Consider the following 24831-nt stretch of genomic DNA (forward strand, 5'->3'; position numbering starts at 1 on the left):
CAAACATTTTAGTACCGGTTGGTGTTACCAACCGGTACTAAAGGGCTCCCGGCTCCCGGAGCTGGCTCGTGCCACGTGGTTGCCCTTTAGCACCGGTTCGTGCTGAACCGGTACTAAGGGGGGGGGCCTTTAGTGCCCACACTTTAGTGCCGGTTATGGAACCGGCACTAAAGGGCCTTACGAACCGGTGCTATTGCCCGGTTCTGCACTAGTGCGCCAGCGTCTCCGGCGGTAGATTCAGACAACCTACCGCCGGGTGGAGCGGCGGTAGGGTGTGACGGAGGGGGCACGGCGGCCGTTATCCTTGCTGACGTGGACAAGTTTGCTACCGCCGCTTCTCTCGGCGGTAGGCTATATGATCCTACCGCCAGGCCCCTTGACGGTAGGCAAAGGGTCAAATCCCGAAATATTTTCAAACTGGGGTCAGATCTCGATTTTGTTTGACAAAAGGGTCAAAACACGAAATTTTGCCCCCACCAGACGGCAAGCGGTGGGTGTCTGATCCCACGCGCCACGGCGCGCTTTTCACCCAGCGACCGCCGCTGCTCCTCGTCACCAACACCCGACGCTCATCTGCTCCCTCCACAATGATGCTGCTGCTTCTTCTTCTCCAACACCCGACGTTCGTCTGCTACTTACTTTCTTTGATCTCTTCTTCTTCACCGCCCAACTCGCTGCTGCTGTTTCCATCTCTCTCATTCTCTCATTCACATGATCTACACTAGTACTACCTCCGTTCGGAAATACTTGTCATCAAAATGGATAAAAGGTGATGTATCTAGATGTATTTTAGTTCTAGATACATCTCTTTTTGTCCATTTTGATGACAAGTATTTTCGGACGGAGGGAGTACCATATAACATTATAACTCCACAATCTTTCCTACTGTTTGTAACTCCATAATCTCACCGGCCTCTTCCCTCTCTCAAACCTTGCTTTTTTTTTGCGGAGAAAACCTTGCTTGTGTTACAACTCTGAATCGTGTACATGTGTGCTGCAAATTCGAGGCAAGTTCTCGTTTAGTATGGATAAGTGGGTTACTTGTTCCCTTGCATAATTCATTCAAGTTCTTGTCCTCTATTATATTCATATATATTTCGTCTTCTGTTTCAGAGAAAATCCCCTCTTGCTTGCTCCGTTTTTTAGCTACTGAATTACTATGCATTAGTAGCAGAGTTCCTTCACCCTGTTGCAGACTAGTTTTGACGCTTCAGTTTGACAGAGAAATCAAAGGAAAAGTATGAGGCTTCAGTTTTAAAGTGGCCTCTGCTTACTTCAGGTAGCTCACTGGTAGTTAATGACAGCAAGCCTGGCCATTGAACAACATGCAGATATACACAGGGGTATGTTTGAATAATTGGGCACAAAAGGTATGTTCAACACATACTGGGGCTGAGCGTCGACGACTCCAAAGTTCAGGAGTATAAAGCAACAGCACCGACAACACAACAGGATCCAAAGTTCAACATCCAAAGTGCACCGACAACACAACAGCATCTAAAGTTCAGCATCCAAAGTTAAAGATCCAAGGTGCACCGACAACACAACAACATCTAATGTTCAGGATCCAAAGTGCACCGACAACAGAACAGCATCCAAAGTTCAAGAGGCAAGTGCGACAAGTAAAAATAAATAAGTCTTGCTGGGGGCACAACACAACAAACCCCTACATAAAACAATAGCGCTAGTCAAGCTTCGGACGGGGCGGTGGAGCGGAGCTTGGCGATGATCCTGTCGATGCTACCTCCAATGCTGTAAGAAGCCACAAATTTTGTATATCGCGTCAGTAGTCGCTGGAAGGTATCATACAAGGTAAACATGCGTGGAAATGCGGAAGATTTCGATTGTGAATGTGGTCAATTTCACACATGGGCTTGCTTTGCAGCCATGTGCTTAAGGCACCAGTGACATTTTTAAGTTTGATGTTTCAAAAACTGCCAAGATTGGCCTAACGAAACCTGCACTTCGTTGTTCATTACAGGTGCTTGACTTCATACGTGTGAAGGAAATTACAGCTAAGCATATACCGTATGGTAAAACGGTGGACCAAAGATGCTCGCGACATTCTGTTGGCACACCTTTCCCATTCTCAGAGGGATAACATGGATCCTAGCCTCTTCTCTTATTATGGACACTTAAGCATGTATATGCACGCAATGGAGTTGGTTTGACTCTGTGACACTAGTACCAATGCTTATGATCGGCTCATCGCCTTGTTCAATTCTAATATTGCGGAAATGCAACCATATGCTGAGACAAGAGATGGACCAGGACTGGAAGATCGTCTAGCAGAAAATGGAGCAATGGTGCAGGTGGATAAAGAAGTAATACAGCGCAGCACTGAAGTTAAACCAGCAGCTGCAGTTAGTGGAGACAACTATTCAGGTTTTTATGCCTGGAAACAGGTTAGCTGGACTGTCGGCACCCGCAAAAAGGAAAGAGATTGGGAGATCAACCGCAAGTAGGGACAAGGCCCCGTACGAAATGCTTAGAATGAGGACAAGGTTCTGCACAATATGCCGACAAGACAATGACAAAGAAACAAGCAAACTACCTGCCTGGGGAGATATTCTGAAGCAACCATGCAAACCTACTCGCTGCGAGTGTAGAGGGTCACTGGAGAAACAATTGTACAAAAGCTGGCTAAATTGAGACTGGGTGCAGGGGCTTGAGTTTTACAAAGAGCCAGCACTGATGCCAAATAGTTAGACAGTAGGAATCGAATTCCCTCCAGTTGTGCATTGCAAAGGGTTCTTTGTTATCTTGTATGCTGAGTTGTTGGGCGTAATTCCAACCTGGGCAACCGAGTTGTTTATTGAAATTTGACAGCAATGGCATCCTGAAACTAACATTTTAGAGTAAAAATACTTGCATGTGAACATGCGTGTGTTATTTGTGCTGTAATGATCCCCTAATCCCTGTGTGGACAAATAATTTGATGCTGGAATTTGCTCTGTATGGCTTAACGGGACTGATTTGGCACATGTATTTTAGACTGAATGAGGGTTGATGTGCATCTAAATCTTCATGTCCCATTTGTACGTGGCAGTGCCAGTCATGTGTGTTGTAGACATAAATTGCTTAGGATCAAATCCGTGCCCTGTTCCGAGTTATGAGCCAACAGACATTTTTTTAGGGCTAGACAACGAACAGTTGGCGGCGAGGAACGCACGGTAGAAGGGTCAGAATTGGAAGAAAATGGATCGGCTCATTAGTTTTCCATCTGTCACGATAGAAAATGGACCAAATTAATAGCATACCTTTCCTCCATTAGATCACCCGCTAGGACCTGCACATTAAAAATGCATATTAAGCAACATAAAAATGGCACACTCTATTAATCAAGTCTAAGCTAAGCTCACAAATCGAGGTAAATGACTAAGTCACTGCCACTCCACACACCTTCAATAGCCGTCGAGTACAAGATTATGATTGTCCATGACAAGACGAGACCAAGCGACAACTATCTCCACTTTGGAGCCGCCAACATGACACTTAAGCATAGTTGTTTGACACTGCTGGACAGGAAAGTCAACGTGATTTATTCGAGAGATAATGGGTTTGGACTTTGAGTATGCTCCTATGACAATTCGGAGTGTGCCCCGCAATCCCACTAACATCACATTTCTTGACAAAGTAAGATACCCATCTAATCCAGCATGCATCCTTTCACCACTGCAGTCAAGCAAAACAACTTCCACGGCGCTTCCCAACATTGCTTCAACAGGAAAAAAGAAGCAAGAAACTTTGCATCCATAGTTAAAAGACTCCCCTTCAACCACACGAACACCAACAATTGTAGCCTGGATTGATGGAGCAAATCGCTCAAGACTTATCTCTGCTGTACAACAGCGGCTATTGATCAGCATGATGTCATACTGCTTCATGGGGCGGTACCTTTGATAGGCAGTGAACAATGCTGTATCTTTGAACTGTGCTCCATATTTCAATTTTAATTCAATTTGAAAGAAAACAGGCTCGTCAGCCACAATTGCACGAGATGGGCCAGTTAAGTGCAAAAAGGGGTCCTGCACGCATAATTTTCATCATTGTCAAGCATAATTTTCATCATTCTCAGTGACACATCAAGCAAAATAACAACTAAAATGCAGTTCAGTTTAACTAGACATAGCCTAGCAGAGACATCACATGGCCATAATCTGGCAATAATATGAAGGAAAGAGTTCTCAAACAGATCATAGCCTAACAGAGAAAGCACATTGCCATAATTTGGCCAGAATATGAAGGAAAAGTTCCCAAATAGATCATAGCCTAACAGAGAAAGCACATGGCCATAATTTGGCCAAAATATGAAGGGAAGAGTTCCCAAACAGATCCTAGTAATCTTTGCTGCTATAATACAAAGTTTTGAATTTAGATTTAGAACAAGCAGCTTCTGCTTTGTGTTTATAGTGTGCTTTCTTGAACACTGGCTACCGTACACTTGAACAAACAGACTAGTCAAAAAATAGACGAGAAGATAGACATTATACATACCTCTTGCTTAATTCTTTGGCAGTTTTCCCCTGAACGGCAGAAGAGAATGTTACGGTTGTGGTCAAGATCGTCCCGTTCGGCGACCACGCCGTAGACATCAAGAGGCCAGCTCAGATTAGGATTGAGATCAACCAGTTTGATCGAGTATACTTGCAAGCCAAGGCCAGCTACGGAAGGGAACCGGAAGTTTTCGGGTGTGGAGGCCGTGAAGTGCATAGAACTCAATGTTGCTGCAGCACAAAGTAAAATGATTGCAGACTGTTAGAAATTATGCTACTAAATTTAGCAAATACAAATCTATGCATATAAAAGAAGATTTTTTTTTTGCAGTGATATACAAAGACGGAGTTGCATTTATTAACCGGGCTCAACTAAAGAGAGTAGAAAACAATATTGCTTACTTATGTCATCAAATCCACCATTTCTTCCGGTCCGGCTGCCCCACGTAGCCTCCCAGCTGTCACGGTCCAAACAATCTTGAATGTCCTTTTGAGGAGCAGATTTGTGGCTCTTTATAAGCTCCGAGATGCCCACAAGCGCAGTGGATATGTGGCGCAGCTTTTCAACCATGTCCGGTGAGATGGGGACTCTGAATGTTTTTAGAGTGGATGCGAGAGAGGTGAAGAGAAAGAGCAGCTGCTGCGTCTCGACCAAGAGAAAATCCATTACCTCCTCCCCAGTCTTGCAACCTAGGTAAGGCAAATTCACCTCCTTGACATGTTGCGTGCGCATCTCGTTGAACTGGGCGGACAAGCTGGAGATCTGCTCTTGAGAAACCTTCTTATTTCCAGCAGGCAACAACCCCCTGGACGTGACCTCTCTCATCAGAAACGAGATCTCCCTCCTGAGCATCTCAAGGTGGCTAGAAAGAGCAACAACCGAGTCGTCGTGACCAATCTCCATGCTGCCAGCGTCTCTCGCCGGCTCCTTGCTGGAATCCCTCCTCGTCACCGTCCCCTTGCAGATTCCCAATTGGGGTTGGGGCTCCATACTTATGAGGGACCCCGAATATCTCTCCATCTCATCGCCAGAATCGAAATCGGGATACTTAATAATCTCCTCCCAGGACTTGCCCATCATCCTGAGGATATGTGAACTAGTTCAATCTCGTTGCCGGCAAGTCTCTTTACTCATTCCGTAATTCATCATCTCGCAACTAACTCATTAGTTGCAATGCTTGCAAGGCTTATGTGATGTGCATTACCGAGAGGGCCCAGAGATACCTCTCCGACAATCGGAGTGACAAAACCTAATCTCGAAATACGCCAACCCAACATGTACCTTTGGAGACACCTGTAGTACTCCTTTATAATCACCCAGTTACGTTGTGACGTTTGGTAGTACCCAAAGTGTTCCTCCGGTAAATGGGATTTGCATAATCTCATAGTTACAGGAACATGTATAAGTCATGAAGAAAGCAATAGCAACATACTAAACGATCGGTTGCTAAGCTAATGGAATGTGTCATGTCAATCAGATCATTCTCTTAATGATGTGATCCCGTTAATCAAATAACAACTCATTGTTCATGGTTAGGAAGCATAACCATCTTTGATTAACGAGCTAGTCAAGTAGAGGCATACTAGTGACACTTTGTTTGTCTATGTATTCACACATGTATTATTTTTCCGGTTAATACAATTCTAGCATGAATAATAAACCTTTTATCATGATTATAAGGAAATAAATAATAACTTTATTATTGCCTCTAGGGCACATTTCCTTCAGTCTCCCACTTGCACTAGAGTCAATAATCTAGATTACACCGTAATGATTCTAACACCCATGGAGCCTTGGTGCTGATCATGTTTTGCTCGTGGTAGAGGCTTAGTCAACGGGTCTGCAATATTCAGATCCGTATGTATCTTGCAAATCTCTATGTCTCCCACCTGGACTAGATCCCGGATGGAATTGAAGCGTCTCTTGATGTGTTTGGTTCTCTTGTGAAATCTAGATTCCTTTGCCAAGGCAATTGCACCAGTATTGTCACAAAAGATTTTCATTGGACCCGATGCACTAGGTATGACACCTAGATCGGATATGAACTCCTTCATCCAGACTCCTTCGTTCGCTGCTTCCGAAGTAGCTATGTACTCCGCTTCACATGTAGATCCTGCTACGACGCTTTGTTTAGAACTGCACCAACTGACAGCTCCACCGTTTAATGTAAACACGTATCCGGTTTGCGATTTAGAATCGTCCGGATCAGTGTCAAAGCTTGCATCAACGTAACCATTTACGACGAGCTCTTTGTCACCTCCATATACGAGAAACATATCCTTAGTCCTTTTCAGGTATTTCAGGATGTTCTTGACCGCTGTCCAGTGATCCACTCCTGGATTACTTTGGTACCTCCCTGCTAGACCTATAGCAAGGCACACATCAGGTCTGGTACACAGCATTGCATACATGATAGATCCTATTGCTGATGCATAGGGAACATCTTTCATATTCTCTCTATCTTCTGCAGTGGTCGGGCATTGAGTCTTACTCAATTTCACACCTTGTAACACAGGCAAGAATCCTTTCTTTGCTTGATCCATTTTGAACTTCTTCAAAATTTTGTCAAGGTATGTTGTTTGTGAAAGTCCAATTAAGCGTTTTGATCTATCTCTATAGATCTTTATGCCTAATATGTAAGCAGCTTCACCGAGGTCTTTCATTGAAAAACTCTTATTCAAGTATCCCTTTATGCTATCCAGAAATTCTATATCATTTCCAATTAGTAATATGTCATCCACATATAATATCAGAAATGCTACAGAGCTCCCACTCACTTTCTTGTAAATACAGGCTTCTCCGAAAGTCTGTATAGAACCAAATAATTTGATCACACTATCAAAGCGTTTATTCCAACTCTGAGAGGCTTGCACCAGTCCATAAATGGATCGCTAGAGCTTGCACACTTTGTTAGCTCCTTTTGGATCGACAAAACCTTCTGGTTGCATCATATACAACTCTTCTTCTAGAAATCCATTCAGGAATGCAATTTTGACATCCATTTGCCAAATTTCATAATCATAAAATGCGGCAATTGCTAACATGATTCGGACGGACTTAAGCATCGCTAAGGGTGAGAAGGTCTCATCGTAGTCAATCCCTTGAACTTGCCGAAAACCTTTCGCGACAAGTCGAGCTTTGTAGACAGTAATATTACCGTCAGCGTCAGTCTTCTTCTTGAAGATCCATTTATTCTCAATTGCTTGCCGATCATTGGGCAAGTCAACCAAAGTCCATACTTTGTTCTCATACATGGATCCCATCTCAGATTTCATGGCTTCAAGCCACTTTGCGGAATCTGGGCTCACCATCGCTTCTTCATAGTTCGTAGGTTCATCATGATCTAGTAGCATGACTTCCAGAACAGGATTACCGTACCACTCTGGCGCGGTAATATATATTCTCTTTTAAAACTAGTTGCATTTCGTGTTTATGACAAATTATGCCCATCAAGTTGACATAGAAAATTTTTCTAGGAGGTATGTGAACCGGAAATTCCAACCGACCCTATTGTCGAGAGGTTAAATTTACTTGAAAGAGAAAACGAGTACTTGAAAGAAAAATTGAAAAGAATTGAGGGGGAGAAGATGGAATTGGAGTTGCATGTTGCCGATGTCGTCGATGATCACAAGATCAAGATGGAGAAAATGCGCTTGAAGATTAGAAAGATTAGAAAATATGCCATCGATAGTGAGGCTTAGTTGCGATCTTGATCGCATTTGTTGTTGCATTTAAATGCTTTAGCTAGAGAGTTATTTGTTTGTTGCATTTAAGTGTTGTATGAACTTTATGTATGAACTTGTATTAATTTGGTCTATTCGGTGTTGTGTAATGAAGATGAGCCGGCAATGGATGTACGATGACCGATGCTCTCCCCAGTTCGTTGAGGGCGTGCATACTTTTCTGATTGCGGCTGAGGCAAACAAGCGGGTGGATGGTTTTATGCCTTGTCCATGTGCTGGCTGTAAGAATGGTCACAATTACTCTACGTCAAGAACCATTCACGTCCACCTATTTGAGTCCGGTTTCATGCCCCACTATAATGTTTGGACCAAGCACGGAGAAAGAGGGGTTATGATGGAAGACAATGAAGAAGAAGAGGACGACGACAGCTATCCTGGCCATGGGTTCCCTGAATACGATGATACAACAATGGGGGAAGAAGCTGAGCCGGTAATGCGGGAAGAAGCTGAGCCGGCAATGCGGGAAGAAGCTGAAGAAGAGGCATCAGATTAGCCCGTTGATGATCTAGGTCGGGCCATTGCCGATGCAAAGAGGAACTGCGCAAGTGATTTGGAGAAGAAGAAGTTGCAGCACATGTTAGAGGATCAAAAAAATTGTTGTACCCGAATTGCGTAGGTGACAAGAAAAAGCTGGGCACCACACTGGAATTGCTGCAATGGAAGGCAGAGAATGGTGCATCTGACAAGGGATTTGGAAAGTTGCTGGTAATGATAAAGGATATGCTTCCAAAGGACAACGAATTGCCCGAGAGTACGTACGAAGCAAAGAAGGCTGTCTGCCCTCTAGGGTTAGAGGTGCAGAAGATACATGCATGCCCTAATGATTGCATCCTCTACCGCGGTGAGTATGAGGATTTGAATGCTTGCTCGGTATGTGGTGCATTGCGCTATAAGATCAGCCGCGATGACCCTGGTGATGTCGATGGCGAGCGCCCCAGGAAGAAGATTCCTGCCAAGGTGATGTGGTATGCTCCTATAATACCATGGTTGAAACGTTTGTTCCAAAACAAAGAGCATGCCAAGGCGATGCGATGGCACAGAGAAGACCGTAAGAAAGACGGAAAGTTGAGAGTACCCGCTGACGGGTCGGAGTGGAGAAAAATCGAAAAAAAGTACGGGAAGGAGTTTGCAGATGACGCAAGGAGCGTATGGTTTGGTCTAAGCGCAGATGGCATTAATCCTTTTGGGGAGCAGAGCAGCAACCATAGCACCTGGCCTGTGACTCTATGTTTGTATAACCTTCCTCCTTGGTTGTGCATGAAGCGGAAGTTCATTATGATGCCAGTGCTCATCCAAGGCCCTAAGCAACCCGGCAATGAGATTGATGTGTACCTAAGGCCATTAGTTGAAGAACTCTTACAACTATGGAATGGAACAGGTGTACGTGCGTGGGATGAGCACATGGGGGAAGAATTTGACCTAAAGGTGTTGTTGTTCGTGACCATCAATGATTGGCCTGCTCTCAGTAACCTTTCAGGACAGACAAACAAGGGATACCGCGCATGCACGCACTGTTTGGACGATATCGACAGTATATATTTGGCTAATTGTAAGAAGAATGTGTACCTAGGACATCGTCGATTTCTTCCGAGCAGGCATCCCGTAAGAAAGAAAGGCAAGCATTTCAAAGGTGAGGCGGATCACCGGACGAAGCCTGGCCACCGTACTGGTGCTGATGTACATGATATGGTCAAGGATTTGAAGGTGATCTTTGGAAAGGGTCCTGGTGGACAACCTGTTCCGAATGACGCTGACGGACGCGCACCCATGTGGAAGAAGAAATCTATATTTTGGGACCTACCCTATTGGAAAGACCTAGAGGTCCGCTCCACAATCGATGTGATGCACGTGACGAAGAATCTTTGTGTGACCCTGCTTGGCTTCTTGGGCGTGTATGGGAAGACAAAAGATACACCTGAGGCACGGGAGGACCAGCAACGTATGCACGGAAAAGACGGCATACATCAGGGTCATGCAAGCTACGCTCTTACCAAAGAAGAGAAGGAAATCTTCTTTGAATGCCTGCTCAGTATTAAGGTACCGTCTGGCTTCTCGTCGAATATAAAGGGAATAATAAACATGGCAGAGAAAAAGTTCCAAAACCTAAAGTCTCATGACTGCCACGTGATTATGACGCAACTGCTTCCGGTTGCATTGAGGGGGCTTCTACCGGAAAACGTTCGATTAGCCATTGTGAAGCTATGTGCATTTCTCAATGCAATCTCTCAGAAGGTAATCGATCCAGAAATCATACCAAGGTTACAGAATGATTTGGTGCAATGTCTTGTCAGTTTCGAGTTGGTGTTCCCACCATCCTTCTTCAACATCATGACGCACGTCCTAGTTCACCTATGCGAAGAGATTAACATTTTGGGTCCTATATTTCTACACAATATGTTCCCCTTTGAGAGGTTCATGGGAGTCTTAAAGAAATATGTTCATAACCGTGCTAGGCCAGAAGGAAGCATCTCCAAGGGCCGTCAAAATGAGGAGGTCATTGAGTTTTGTATTGACTTTATTCCTGACCTTAAGCCGATTGGTGTTCCTGAATCGCGGCATAAGGGAAGACTGGATGGAGAAGGCACGCTAGGAGGGGAACAAATAATATGTATGGACGGACATTCTCTCACTGAAGCACACTACACAGTTCTACAGAATTCCACCTTGGTGGCTCCGTATATGGATGAACACAAGAATTTGCTACGCTCCAAACACCTGGAGCGGTCTGATGACTGGATTACACGTGAACAAACCAGGAGTTTCGCCAGCTGGTTGCAAGCACGTACCATGCATGACACCTCTATTGAAGATGACCTGTACTTGCTGTCCCAGTTACCATCTTCGAATATAGTGACTTTCAAAGGGTACGAGATAAATGGTAATACATTTTACACTATCGCCCAAGATAAGAAGAGCACCAACCAAAACAGTGGTGTCCGCTTTGATGCAGAAACCAAGACGGGAAAGGAAACATATTATGGTTATATATAGGACATATGGGATCTTGATTATCGACGTGGTTTGGAGGTCCCTTTGTTTCGGTGCAAATGGGTCAATATGACACGAGGCGGGGTAACGGAAGACCCGCAGTACAGAATGACAACAATGGATCTCAACAATCTTGCGTATGCAGACGAACCATTCGTTCTAGCCAATGATGTGGCACAGGTTTTCTATGTGAAGGACATGTCTACCAAGCCAAGAAAAAGAAAAGATAAGGAAGCGAATGCATCGTACGATGAGCCAAAGCGGCACATAGTTCTTTCTGGGAAGAGAAACATCATGGGAGTGGATGACAAGACAGACAAGTCAGAAGATTATGAAAAGTTTGATGAAATTGCTCCATTCACAGTGAATATTGACCCGAGCATCCCGTTAAATGATGAAGATTTTCCATGGTTATGGTGAAAAGGGACACATGCGAAGAAAAAGTTTCACACCCAAAGATCTGGGATGTGATCGGCTTCACTAGCTATCATCACTTTCTTCTGTGTTTCACACCCAGAAGGGAATCTCTGTAATAGTTAGGGTAGTTAATTATGTGTTTTGGCATTTGAAACGCGAAGAAATTTTATGTGCAAACAAATTCTTTCATGCCTTTACTGATTTTTAAAGTTAAGTTATTCACAAACTAGTGATTCACACTAATTTCAAATAATTCAAAATTTAAACTATTCAAATTTGAAAACTACGGGCACTAACAGAAAGTTTGTAATTTTTTGTACCTAAAGCAAAAATATTCACAAAGAAACTCTAAATACAAAAAAAACAACTCAAAAATAAATAAAGCAAAAAAATAAAAAAAAGCCCGCCTACTAGGCTAGAGCGGCCTGCATACGACTAGAAACCCAACCCGTTGTTGGGCCAGGATGCAGGCCCGCAAAGGCCCAGTAGGCCCACGGGGCAGCACAGCACAGGTAGGCCTAGAAGGCCTGCACTTGAGAGGAGCTCGAAGGAGCAGCCGCGGCTGGGTTTATAAACCAGTGCGGCTGCCCTTCGCTAGGCGAGGTGGGACTAAACTTTGCGCCCCTCGCCTGGCAGCGCACCCCCCTTTAGTACCGGTTCGTGGCACCAACCGGTACTAAAGGGGGGGCCTTTAGTACCGGTTGGAGCCACCAACCAGTACTAAAGGGGGTCGCTTCCCGCCGCTTGGCCTGGCCAAAACAGGCCTTTAGTACCGGTTAGTGGCTCCAACCGGTACTAAAGGTGTCCCCTATATAAGAAACACTTTAAAAATTTTCAGTTTCTCATCTCCCACTTCCCTCTGCCCCCGCCCCGTCCCGCGCCGTCGCCGCCCCTGTCGCGCCGTCCCTGTCGACTCCGCGACGCCCCCGTCCTCGTCGCGTCGTCCCCGTCGACTCCGCGGCGCCCCCGTCGCCACCCTGTCGCCGCACCGGCCCGTCGCCGATCCCCTCGCTTCGCCGTCGCCGTCGCCTTTGGATTGACCTTGCCTCGCCGTCTCCGTCGCCTCGACCTTGCCCGCGCGCGCCGTGAGCCCCTCCCCCGGCCCCTCTCCTCCCTCCAATCGATCAAGGCCACACCGGCGCCGGCGCCGACCGTAGCACACACACACACGCGCGCGCACACACACACACTACGTGCACACACACACACTACACACACACACTACACGCACACACACACACAATTTTTCTGTTTTTAGCTTTTAGTTTTTTCTGTTTTTCTGTTTTTCATACAAAATTTTAGATGAATTAATTAATTAGATTAGATTAATGTCAAATAGTATATAGAAATGTTAGTTATAATATATATAATGTCAAATGTTATAGAAATGTTAGTTATATAGAAATGTTAGAAATTTTGGAAATGTTAGTTTTAGCTAGCTAGATGAATTAGATTAATTTCAAATTGTTAGGCGATGATCGATGTTTTTTTAGTTTCTTATATTTTTAGTTATAAAATTTATAATTTGCATATATGAAATCATCACAATCCATCATTTAAAAAATGTTACTTTACTTTTGCGGCATATAGTATTTTGTTGTCGACGATGCCCGGCCCGCATCCTCGCCGTCGACACGTCCGCGATGACGTCCAGCTGACCCATGTCCGGGACTGGGCTCCGTCGGGCTGGCACTGGGAGGTGCTGCCTAGAGGGGCGCACCGCTTGATGAGGAACCCGGCCCCGGGTCCCGTCGTCGACCCTGATCTCGTTTGGTGGCGTTCGTGTGGGCCAGTTTCGGCGCGGAGGGAGCCGGCCCCGCCGGAGGTGGTACGTCGTCGTGTCAGGGAGGAGGACGAGCACGTCCATCGCTACATGGTTGCGTTAGAGGGCGGCAGGTTCTCCAATACCTGGCAGTTTCTTCAGGGATCTCACTTCAGCTATGATCCTGTGAGGGTTCCTTCTCTTTGGGTGTCCACCGCCCGCGCCGCAGGAACCGCGAGTGTCCTAGATTCTTCTGTAGTATTCGATCTTTAATTAGCTACCTAGCCAGTGATGTACTATTCAATATTATATATTATTCGAGACGATGTATTCGAGATTAAATCTATTATTCGAGACGATGTATTCGAGATTATATCTATTATTCGAGACGATGTATTCGAGATGATATCTATTATTCGAGATTATACTAAATTGTTTTATATTTATTTTGGCATAGTTAAATAAAAGCTATGGAGGACAATACCGACACAGAGAGAGAGAACAGACCATGTTCGATATGATACGCGGGCCAGATGATGATCAGAATGAAGAAGATTATGACGGCTCCGAATTTCTAAACAACACCGGAGAGGGTGATATGATATTCGATCGCGACGACCGAATTGATGAAGTCATGAACTATGATTATGACGATGACGAAGAACATGTTGATCCTGAAACAACAAACACCGGCGAGGTATATATATTTATATAAGCAGGAATCTGGTGATCATCACATGTTTTAAATGAGTTGAAGATATATTAACGAATCGATCTTTCTTCTTTCAGCCATCCGGATCGAGCAAATCTTCAGGCAAAAGGACGAAACGAGGCCCGAACAAAAAGTTGAAGGAGGGCGTAAAGTACAATATCGAGGCATTCAAACCTAATGGCGAACCATTAGCGCCTAAGAAGATTGCGGACAAGTTCGTTCGTCAGTGCGGAGTTCTTGTGAAGGACCAACTCCCGATCTCCCTTCAAGAATGGAGAGAGCCAGCAAAGCCACGTCCAAATGTTACTTTTGTCGACGACAGACAAAAAGACTGCTTTGGGATACTCTCATGGAACATTTCACCCTACCAGATCATTTCACAGAAGCAGATGTGCAGAAATTCAAGGATGCTGCTCTTAGGAAGATGGCGGTTGTATTCAAGAACCACAAGAGATGTGAATGGGAGAAGTACGTCAAGGGAGGAAGGAAGACTCCAGTATTCGAGGGGACACTAGAGAATCAAAGTGCTCATTGGGATGATTTCGTGAAATTCAAGGATTCAGAATTAGCTAAGGAACGGTCGAGAATAAACAAGAAGAATGCCGAAAAAAAGGATAAGTTCCATAAGCTGGGGCCAGGTGGCTACGCGGTGGCAATGCCTAAGTGGGATAAGTCTGAGAAAGAGATGGAGGATGCAGGTGTCACTCCGGTTACTAAGAGTTGGCCCCCCAGGTGCAGGACTTGGTTCTATGCGCATGGGGGGAGTTGGACCCGAAGACAGGCAATGTTTCGACGAAGGCATGTCTGAACGGAGCCGACGATAACATACTTGTTGCAATAGAAGAGGCTCGAACGGGGGTGTTCCAGCCCAATAGAGAGAACGACGAGCTTACGCGTGCCCTGGGAAATCCTGAACACCCGGGAAGAACACGAGGCAAGGGCGCTATTCCGTGGTATGAGGGGTTTTCGGACTGGAACACCGACTACAGAACCCGTGCGAGAAGGAAGATTGCGGAGGAGAAGCAGAGGAAGATGGAGGAGGAGAAGAGGAAGCTGGACTATGAACGCCTTCAAGGCCTAGAATCAGCGCATGCGGACTTGGCAGTCAAATTCCAGCGGCAGCAGGAGCAGATCGACTCACTTAGCCAGCAAAGGGGGTCTCAGCAGCTGCAGCAGCTAGCGGATGATCCAGCATTGGATACCACCGCCCCATCCATGCCGAGAAGCAGCGTGGGTTCCGCCCCGTTTGACGCAATGCTGGATAGATACCCCGTGGATGACATCACGGATAACACTAACTGCGAGCTACACTTCAAAATTAAGAACATATCCTTGAAGGTGGCGGACGGCGTTGCTTATACAAATTCCCCCGATGCAACCTTCCATTGCAACCCGATTCCAGCAGGCTATACTCGTGTCATGGTTGATGAGGTGGTGGACCAATATTCGGGGCTAGAGCTTGACATTCCTGGAGGTGACGAGGAGCACACACTCGGAGAGGCCAAACATCATATCATCCTATGGAGAAAGGATTGCATCATCTTTCGAAGGCCACCGACACCGCGTCACCCGACTCCTCGTCGAAGTCCGCCACCGATTCAGCAGACTCCCACTCCTCCAAGTCCACCAACGCGTGAGGCCACTCCTCCTCCTCCAAGTCCGGCAAAGTGTCAGGCCACTCCTCCTCCAAGTCCGACACAGCGTCAGACGTCCACTCCTCCTCCAAGTCCGGCAAAGTGTCAGGCCACTCCTCCTCCAAGTCCGGCACAGCTTCAGGCCACTCCTCCTCGTCCAACTCAGCCCCGTCAGCCGTCTCCGCCGCCTCAGCAATCGCAGAAGAGACACCCCGCAGCTATGGTGCGTAGCGGTACCAGTCGAGGTCATAGTACAGGAAGTACAGGCGGAGGCAAGCGATATAAATATGGTCCAAACCTCACTACTCCTCTTCCTGAGAGGGCTTACGACAGGACCAAGGAGCAAACCAATGCCATAGTGCGGGCAGAAGTCGACGCCCATTTTGGACCGAAACCGCCACCGCCGCCAAGGGAGAAAGTGCCTGTGGAAGTTATTGACCACTTCATTCGTATGGCTGAACCACCAGCTCCTAAGCCTGTTGACACAGACTATGAGCGCCACATCAGGAAGTTACATCGACAACGTCTACAGAAGGAGGTGAGCTCGAGCTCGAGCAAACAACAAGCAGCTGTCAAAAAATGTGGGAGAACCGTTGCCCAGCTGGGAGAATAGTGGGCGCAACCGATCCCCCCGCTTGTTGTGCCGCCAACAACACGTGACAGTACGCGCGGCCAATATTATTGTGGGCAAACAGTTTACGTTCCCCAGGTGGGCGATGTGGTAATAACCCAGCAGCATATAACGCAGGCTGAAGAACTCAAGATCACTGTTGGACAACTCCTCGAGATCGAGGACATGCCTGTGCTTACAGAGGAGGAAATAAAATGGAAATATGTCAGGGGCCAACCTTTGGTCAAGCCAGAAGATGTCAAGAAGCTCCCAACGAGAATGTATGAATTGCATCAATGGTACATGGACATTACGAAGAGATCCGATCGACAGTCCCTCATGGTGCAAGTCAACAAGGATCATTACTACCATGAGAAACCTGTGACCATTGAGTATTCTGAACTGTTTCAGTTATACAATCAAGACGCACTCGACAAATCTATCATCAGTTGCTATTGTCTGTAAGTGATTTCTTTCTGTAATTTAAGTCTCAAGCTAGCTGTATTGATCCTTTTGATCAATCATTACCTGTAATTATCCTCACTATATTCTTTTCTGTGGTATTATGCAGGATGAAGATGTATGAAATGACAAAAGGTGGACGCTATGGCATTGGGTTCATTGACCCAAACACCGTTAATGAATACACATGGCAAATAAGCAAGCATTATGAAAAGCAGGTAGAGGACAGCATGTTCGAGTTCTTGAAGCGCCTTAAATACAATGAAGATATACTACTTCCTTACAACTTCCAGTGAGTCACACTTTCTTGTACTACAAATTCTCTGTTTTTGCCTACTAGCTAGCTAGCTACATGTTTTTGCTTACATATGCCCGCTTAATTAAGACATGCAAATGTGTGTGCATGCAGATTTCACTGGATCTTGTGTATCATTAAAGTTGACGAAGGAACGGTTGAAATACTGGACTCACTACTCAAAGAAAATAGTGACTATAACATCTTGTTTGGGATAGTCAACAGGTAATTTCAATCATTATTAACTATATATCTCGGCCTATTTAGTTCGTCATTTCATGATATGAACTATTTAATAACTCCTTTATTCATTTTCTTTGTCGGCGGGCAGGGCTTGGGCAAGGTTCATCAGCAAAACGAAAGGCGAATGGAAACGACAGCTGAGATGGCTTCGACCCAAGGTAAGTAATTAAGTAGTGCTAGCTAGCTGCCATCTTTTTAATATTATCATGCTTGATTAATTATTATCTGATCAAATTAAATTCCATTCTCGTAAAGGCCATAAAGCAGGCGCAGGGGACTGATCTGTGTGCATACTGCGTTTGCGAGAACATTCGCATGATGGCGTCCGAAATGAGCAGATCTCAAAGACAGGAATGGGTACGCTTGTCAGAACACTATTCACAATTTGTGCACCATTATCGATATCTAGTCACACAACTAATACACATGCATATTGATCTCCTTCTTAACAGTTCACAGAGGTGCGGGACAAGCTCCTAGATACGGAGCGCGTACAAGCACTTCAAGAGGAAATAGCGGGATTTTTGCTCGACCAGGTCATAAATCCGAAGGGAGAATACTATTACCCGCTACCGCCCCCATCGACCAGGTCATGAACCACTTCCAATTTGTCATCGTGCTCCGAAGACACCAATTAGGCTAATGCAACTGGCTCCGAAGGCAACATGCATATGTAGGAGAAATTGTATATAGCTATATACATGTGTGTATGTGTGAATTAATATGGTGGTTTGTGAGACATTGATGATCTATATATATGATTGGTTCTACTAGCTACCATATATATGCATAACGTGTACAATGTGTAGTATCGTAAAATACCAGCAAACGAAAAAGAATTAAAATGGAAAACACAAAATTAAATGAAAAAGAAATCATAAAACCAAAAAAACCCCCAAACATTTTAGTACCGGTTGGTGTTACCAACCGGTACTAAAGGGCTCCCGGCTCCCGGAGCTGGCTCGTGCCACGTGGTTGCCCTTTAGCACCGGTTCGTGCTGAACTGGTACTAAGGGGGGGGGCCTTTAGTGCCCACACTTTAGTGCCGGTTATGGAACCGGCACTAAAGGGCCTTACGAACCGGTGCTATTGCCCGGTTCTGCACTAGTGCGCCAGCGTCTCCGGCGGTAGATTCAGACAACCTACCGCCGGGTGGAGCGGCGGTAGGGTGTGACGGAGGGGGCACGGCGGCCGTTATCCTTGCTGACGTGGACAAGTTTGCTACCGCCGCTTCTCTCGGCGGTAGGCTATATGATCCTACCGCCAGGCCCCTTGACGGTAGGCAAAGGGTCAAATCCCGAAATATTTTCAAACTGGGGTCAGATCTCGATTTTGTTTGACAAAAGGGTCAAAACACGAAATTTTGCCCCCACCAGACGGCAAGCGGTGGGTGTCTGATCCCACGCGCCACGGCGCGCTTTTCACCCAGCGACCGCCGCTGCTCCTCGTCACCAACACCCGACGCTCATCTGCTCCCTCCACAACGATGCTGCTGCTTCTTCTTCTCCAACACCCGACGTTCGTCTGCTACTTACTTTCTTTGATCTCTTCTTCTTCACCGCCCAACTCGCTGCTGCTGTTTCCATCTCTCTCATTCTCTCATTCACATGATCTACACTAGTACTACCTCCGTTCGGAAATACTTGTCATCAAAATGGATAAAAGGTGATGTATCTAGATGTATTTTAGTTCTAGATACATCTCTTTTTGTCCATTTTGATGACAAGTATTTTCGGACGGAGGGAGTACCATATAACATTATAACTCCACAATCTTTCCTACTGTTTGTAACTCCATAATCTCACCGGCCTCTTCCCTCTCTCAAACCTTGCTTTTTTTTTGCGGAGAAAACCTTGCTTGTGTTACAACTCTGAATCGTGTACATGTGTGCTGCAAATTCGAGGCAAGTTCTCGTTTAGTATGGATAAGTGGGTTACTTGTTCCCTTGCATAATTCATTCAAGTTCTTGTCCTCTATTATATTCATATATATTTCGTCTTCTGTTTCAGAGAAAATCCCCTCTTGCTTGCTCCGTTTTTTAGCTACTGAATTACTATGCATTAGTAGCAGAGTTCCTTCACCCTGTTGCAGACTAGTTTTGACGCTTCAGTTTGACAGAGAAATCAGAGGAAAAGTATGAGGCTTCAGTTTTAAAGTGGCCTCTGCTTACTTCAGGTAGCTCACTGGTAGTTAATGACAGCAAGCCTGGCCATTGAACAACATGCAGATATACACAGGGGTATGTTTGAATAATTGGGCACAAAAGGTATGTTCAACACATACTGGGGCTGAGCGTCGACGACTCCAAAGTTCAGGAGTATAAAGCAACAGCACCGACAACACAACAGGATCCAAAGTTCAAGATCCAAAGTGCACCGACAACACAACAGCATCTAAAGTTCAGCATCCAAAGTTAAAGATCCAAGGTGCACCGACAACACAACAACATCTAATGTTCAGGATCCAAAGTGCACCGACAACAGAACAGCATCCAAAGTTCAAGAGGCAAGTGCGACAAGTAAAAATAAATAAGTCTTGCTGGGGGCACAACACAACAAACCCCTACATAAAACAATAGCGCTAGTCAAGCTTCGGACGGGGCGGTGGAGCGGAGCTTGGCGATGATCCTGTCGATGCTACCTCCAATGCTGTAAGAAGCCACAAATTTTGTATATCGCGTCAGTAGTCGCTGGAAGGTATCATACAAGGTAAACATGCGTGGAAATGCGGAAGATTTCGATTGTGAATGTGGTCAATTTCACACATGGGCTTGCTTTGCAGCCATGTGCTTAAGGCACCAGTGACATTTTTAAGTTTGATGTTTCAAAAACTGCCAAGATTGGCCTAACGAAACCTGCACTTCGTTGTTCATTACAGGTGCTTGACTTCATACGTGTGAAGGAAATTACAGCTAAGCATATACCGTATGGTAAAACGGTGGACCAAAGATGCTCGCGACATTCTGTTGGCACACCTTTCCCATTCTCAGAGGGATAACATGGATCCTAGCCTCTTCTCTTATTATGGACACTTAAGCATGTATATGCACGCAATGGAGTTGGTTTGACTCTGTGACACTAGTACCAATGCTTATGATCGGCTCATCGCCTTGTTCAATTCTAATATTGCGGAAATGCAACCATATGCTGAGACAAGAGATGGACCAGGACTGGAAGATCGTCTAGCAGAAAATGGAGCAATGGTGCAGGTGGATAAAGAAGTAATACAGCGCAGCACTGAAGTTAAACCAGCAGCTGCAGTTAGTGGAGACAACTATTCAGGTTTTTATGCCTGGAAACAGGTTAGCTGGACTGTCGGCACCCGCAAAAAGGAAAGAGATTGGGAGATCAACCGCAAGTAGGGACAAGGCCCCGTACGAAATGCTTAGAATGAGGACAAGGTTCTGCACAATATGCCGACAAGACAATGACAAAGAAACAAGCAAACTACCTGCCTGGGGAGATATTCTGAAGCAACCATGCAAACCTACTCGCTGCGAGTGTAGAGGGTCACTGGAGAAACAATTGTACAAAAGCTGGCTAAATTGAGACTGGGTGCAGGGGCTTGAGTTTTACAAAGAGCCAGCACTGATGCCAAATAGTTAGACAGTAGGAATCGAATTCCCTCCAGTTGTGCATTGCAAAGGGTTCTTTGTTATCTTGTATGCTGAGTTGTTGGGCGTAATTCCAACCTGGGCAACCGAGTTGTTTATTGAAATTTGACAGCAATGGCATCCTGAAACTAACATTTTAGAGTAAAAATACTTGCATGTGAACATGCGTGTGTTATTTGTGCTGTAATGATCCCCTAATCCCTGTGTGGACAAATAATTTGATGCTGGAATTTGCTCTGTATGGCTTAACGGGACTGATTTGGCACATGTATTTTAGACTGAATGAGGGTTGATGTGCATCTAAATCTTCATGTCCCATTTGTACGTGGCAGTGCCAGTCATGTGTGTTGTAGACATAAATTGCTTAGGATCAAATCCGTGCCCTGTTCCGAGTTATGAGCCAACAGACATTTTTTTTAGGGCTAGACAACGAACAGTTGGCGGCGAGGAACGCACGGTAGAAGGGTCAGAATTGGAAGAAAATGGATCGGCTCATTAGTTTTCCATCTGTCACGATAGAAAATGGACCAAATTAATAGCATACCTTTCCTCCATTAGATCACCCGCTAGGACCTGCACATTAAAAATGCATATTAAGCAACATAAAAATGGCACACTCTATTAATCAAGTCTAAGCTAAGCTCACAAATCGAGGTAAATGACTAGGTCACGGCGACTCCACACACCTTCAATAGCCGTCGAGTACAAGATTATGATTGTCCATGACAAGACGAGACCAAGCGACAACTATCTCCACTTTGGAGCCGCCAACATGACACTTAAGCATAGTTGTTTGACACTGCTGGACAGGAAAGTCAACGTGATTTATTCGAGAGATACTGGGTTTGGACTTTGAGTATGCTCCTATGACAATTCGGAGTGTGCCCCGCAATCCCACTGACATCACATTTCTTGACAAAGTAAGATACCCATCTAATCCAGCATGCATCCTTTCACCACTGCAGTCAAGCAAAACAACTTCCACGGCGCTTCCCAACATTGCTTCAATAGGAAAAAAGAAGCAAGAAACTTTGCATCCATAGTTAAAAGACTCCCCTTCAACCACACGAACACCAACAATTGTGGCCTGGATTGATGGAGCAAATCGCTCAAGACTTATCTCTGCTGTACAACAGCGGCTATTGATCAGCATGATGTCATACTGCTTCATGGGGCGGTACCTTTGATAGGCAGTGAACAATGCTGTATCTTTGAACTGTGCTCCATATTTCAATTTTAATTCAATTTGAAAGAAAACAGGCTCGTCAGCCACAATTGCACGAGATGGGCCAGTTAAGTGCAAAAAGGGGTCCTGCACGCATAATTTTCATCATTGTCAAGCATAATTTTCATCATTCTCAGTGACACATCAAGCAAAATAACAACTAAAATGCAGTTCAGTTTAACTAGACATAGCCTAGCAGAGACATCACATGGCCATAATCTGGCAATAATATGAAGGAAAGAGTTCTCAAACAGATCATAGCCTAACAGAGAAAGCACATTGCCATAATTTGGCCAGAATATGAAGGAAAAGTTCCCAAATAGATCATAGCCTAACAGAGAAAGCACATGGCCATAATTTGGCCAAAATATGAAGGGAAGAGTTCCCAAACAGATCCTAGTAATCTTTGCTGCTATAATACAAAGTTTTGAATTTAGATTTAGAACAAGCAGCTTCTGCTTTGTGTTTATAGTGTGCTTTCTTGAACACTGGCTACCGTACACTTGAACAAACAGACTAGTCAAAAAATAGACGAGAAGATAGACATTATACATACCTCTTGCTTAATTCTTTGGCAGTTTTCCCCTGAACGGCAGAAGAGAATGTTGCGGTTGTGGTCAAGATCGTCCCGTGCGGCGACCACGCCGTAGACATCAAGAGGCCAGCTCAGATTAGGATTGAGATCAACCAGTTTGATCGAGTATACTTGCAAGGCAGGGCCAGCTACGGAAGGGAACCGGAAGTTTTCGGGTGTGGAGGCCGTGAAGTGCATAGAACTCAATGTTGCTGCAGCACAAAGTAAAATGATTGCGGACTGTTAGAAATTATGCTACTAAATTTAGCAAATAAAAATCTATGCGTATAAAAGAACAAATTTTTTTACAGTGATGTACAAAAATAGAGTTGCATTTATTAACCGAGGCCCAAGTAAAGAGAGTAGAAAACATAAAAAAAAATTGGCTTACTTATGTCATCAAATCCACCGTTTCTTCCGGTCCGGCTGCCCCACGTAGCCTCCCAGCCGTCACGGTCCAAACAATCTTCAACGTCCTTTTGAGCAGCAGATTTGTGGCTCTTTATAAGCTCCGAGATGCCCACAAGCGCAGTGGATATGTGGCGCAGCTTTTCAACCATGTCCGGTGAGATGGGGACTCTGAATGTTTTTAGAGTGGATGCGAGAGAGGTGAAGCGAAAGAGCAGCTGCTGCGTCTCGACCAAGAGAAAATCCATTACCTCCTCCCCAGTCTTGCAACCTAGGTAAGGCAAATTCACCTCCTTGACTTGTTGCGTGCGCATCTCGTTGAACTGGGCGGACAAGCTGGAGATCTGCTCTTGAGAAACCTTCTTATTTCCAGCAGGCAACAACCCCCTGGACGTGACCTCTCTCATCAGAAACGAGATCTCCCTCCTAAGCATCTCAAGGTGGCTAGAAAGAGCAACAACCGAGTCGTCGTGACCAATCTCCATGCCGCCGACGTCTCTCGCCGTCCCCTTGCTGATTCCCAATTGGGGCTCCGTACTTATGAGGGACCCCGAATATCTGTCCATCTCATCGCCAGAATCGGAATCGGGATACCTAATAATCTCCTCCCGGGACTTCCCCATCATCCTGAGCATATGTCGCTCGCCCGTCAGAATCGGAATCGGGATACCTAATAATCGGTATCCAAAAGTTTCCTCTTGAGAATCCCGAGTTTCTCCAGTCCCCTCTTCTTCGTTCCCTTCCCGGACTCGATCTCCGTCCCCTTCCCGGACTCGCTCTCCGTCTTCTTGCCGGAATCCCCCTCCATCTCTTGCTGGTAGTGGCAGTTTTACATACCCCCGGCCGGGCCCGGGGTCTCACACTCAGCCACTACCACCGGCCCACTGGAAAGCTTTTTTTAGAACGACTCTTAATCGGCCGATAAATATGCGAGTTTTCTTATTATATATTCCTATTATCATTGTATATTCCGGCCTTTTTTCATCCCTCAAGGTTTCCGTGCCACGTACCTAGAATAAATATATGCACTAGAGTCATCCGTGCATCATGTTCAAAATTCAGTAAAATTGAATGAAGGACATTCAAGTCCTCAAAATTCAAATAAAGGGATAAAACTAAAAAAATGCGTATTCAATGAGATTTGTCAAAACTGAAAGGGTTATTAGTCAAAACAAAAAATTTCAACATTTAAAACGATCATTTTTGGGCATTGTATTTGAATTGTGTTTATATACATAATTAATTGAATATGAATTCAGAATCTGTGAAATATTTTATGCAGCGTTGGAAGGGTCCACACAAGTCATGTAAAAAAATTATTCAAAGGAATTTGGACCTAGTTTGACTTCAGTTTTGATTATTATTATTTTTAAACAGTGGCAAATCTATATCTATATCTATACTCTATATCTATACCTACTATTAAAGGGAATAGGTATTCTTGGTTTGGCTCCGCTTTGTTTCGTCCCGTCTAAAGGATTTGACCATATGCTATTTTTTTTAAAAAAATCCGTCCATTGGAGGAAACATATATTCGTGCAAACCAAGGAAACCAGGACTCAAACACACAACCTATACGGGAGACAACCCAAGGGTTGCCACCCAGCCGGACAACATGATGCGTTATGAAGTGAAGTTATTTTCTCTA

The 24831-nt window shown here is 45.1% G+C and overlaps 2 protein-coding genes across 2 annotated transcripts; both read right to left on the bottom strand.

Annotated features, from left to right (window-relative positions):
• Positions 1-3404: 3404 nt before the first annotated feature.
• On the bottom strand, positions 3405-5532 carry LOC147988075 (uncharacterized). Its single transcript, XM_087540513.1, has 3 exons — positions 4899-5532; positions 4498-4727; positions 3405-4028 (listed from the first exon to the last, which is right to left on the bottom strand). The coding sequence occupies exons 1-3, from the start codon at positions 5515-5517 to the stop codon at positions 3405-3407; spliced, it is 1473 nt and encodes a 490-aa protein (XP_087396639.1). The 5' UTR covers positions 5518-5532.
• A 14202-nt stretch (positions 5533-19734) lies between these two features.
• LOC147988076 (uncharacterized) lies at positions 19735-23964 on the bottom strand. The gene is made up of 5 exons (XM_087540514.1): positions 23167-23964; positions 22758-22987; positions 21663-22288; positions 21521-21549; positions 19735-20011 (listed from the first exon to the last, which is right to left on the bottom strand). The coding sequence occupies exons 1-3, from the start codon at positions 23816-23818 to the stop codon at positions 21665-21667; spliced, it is 1506 nt and encodes a 501-aa protein (XP_087396640.1). The 5' UTR covers positions 23819-23964; the 3' UTR covers positions 19735-20011; positions 21521-21549; positions 21663-21664.
• Between the last annotated feature and the right edge of the window lie 867 nt (positions 23965-24831).

Source organism: Triticum urartu, chromosome 2A, assembly GCF_056163025.1.
Source record: "Triticum urartu cultivar PI428250 chromosome 2A, HENAU_Tu73, whole genome shotgun sequence".
Classification (NCBI taxonomy): Eukaryota; Viridiplantae; Streptophyta; class Magnoliopsida; order Poales; family Poaceae; genus Triticum; species Triticum urartu.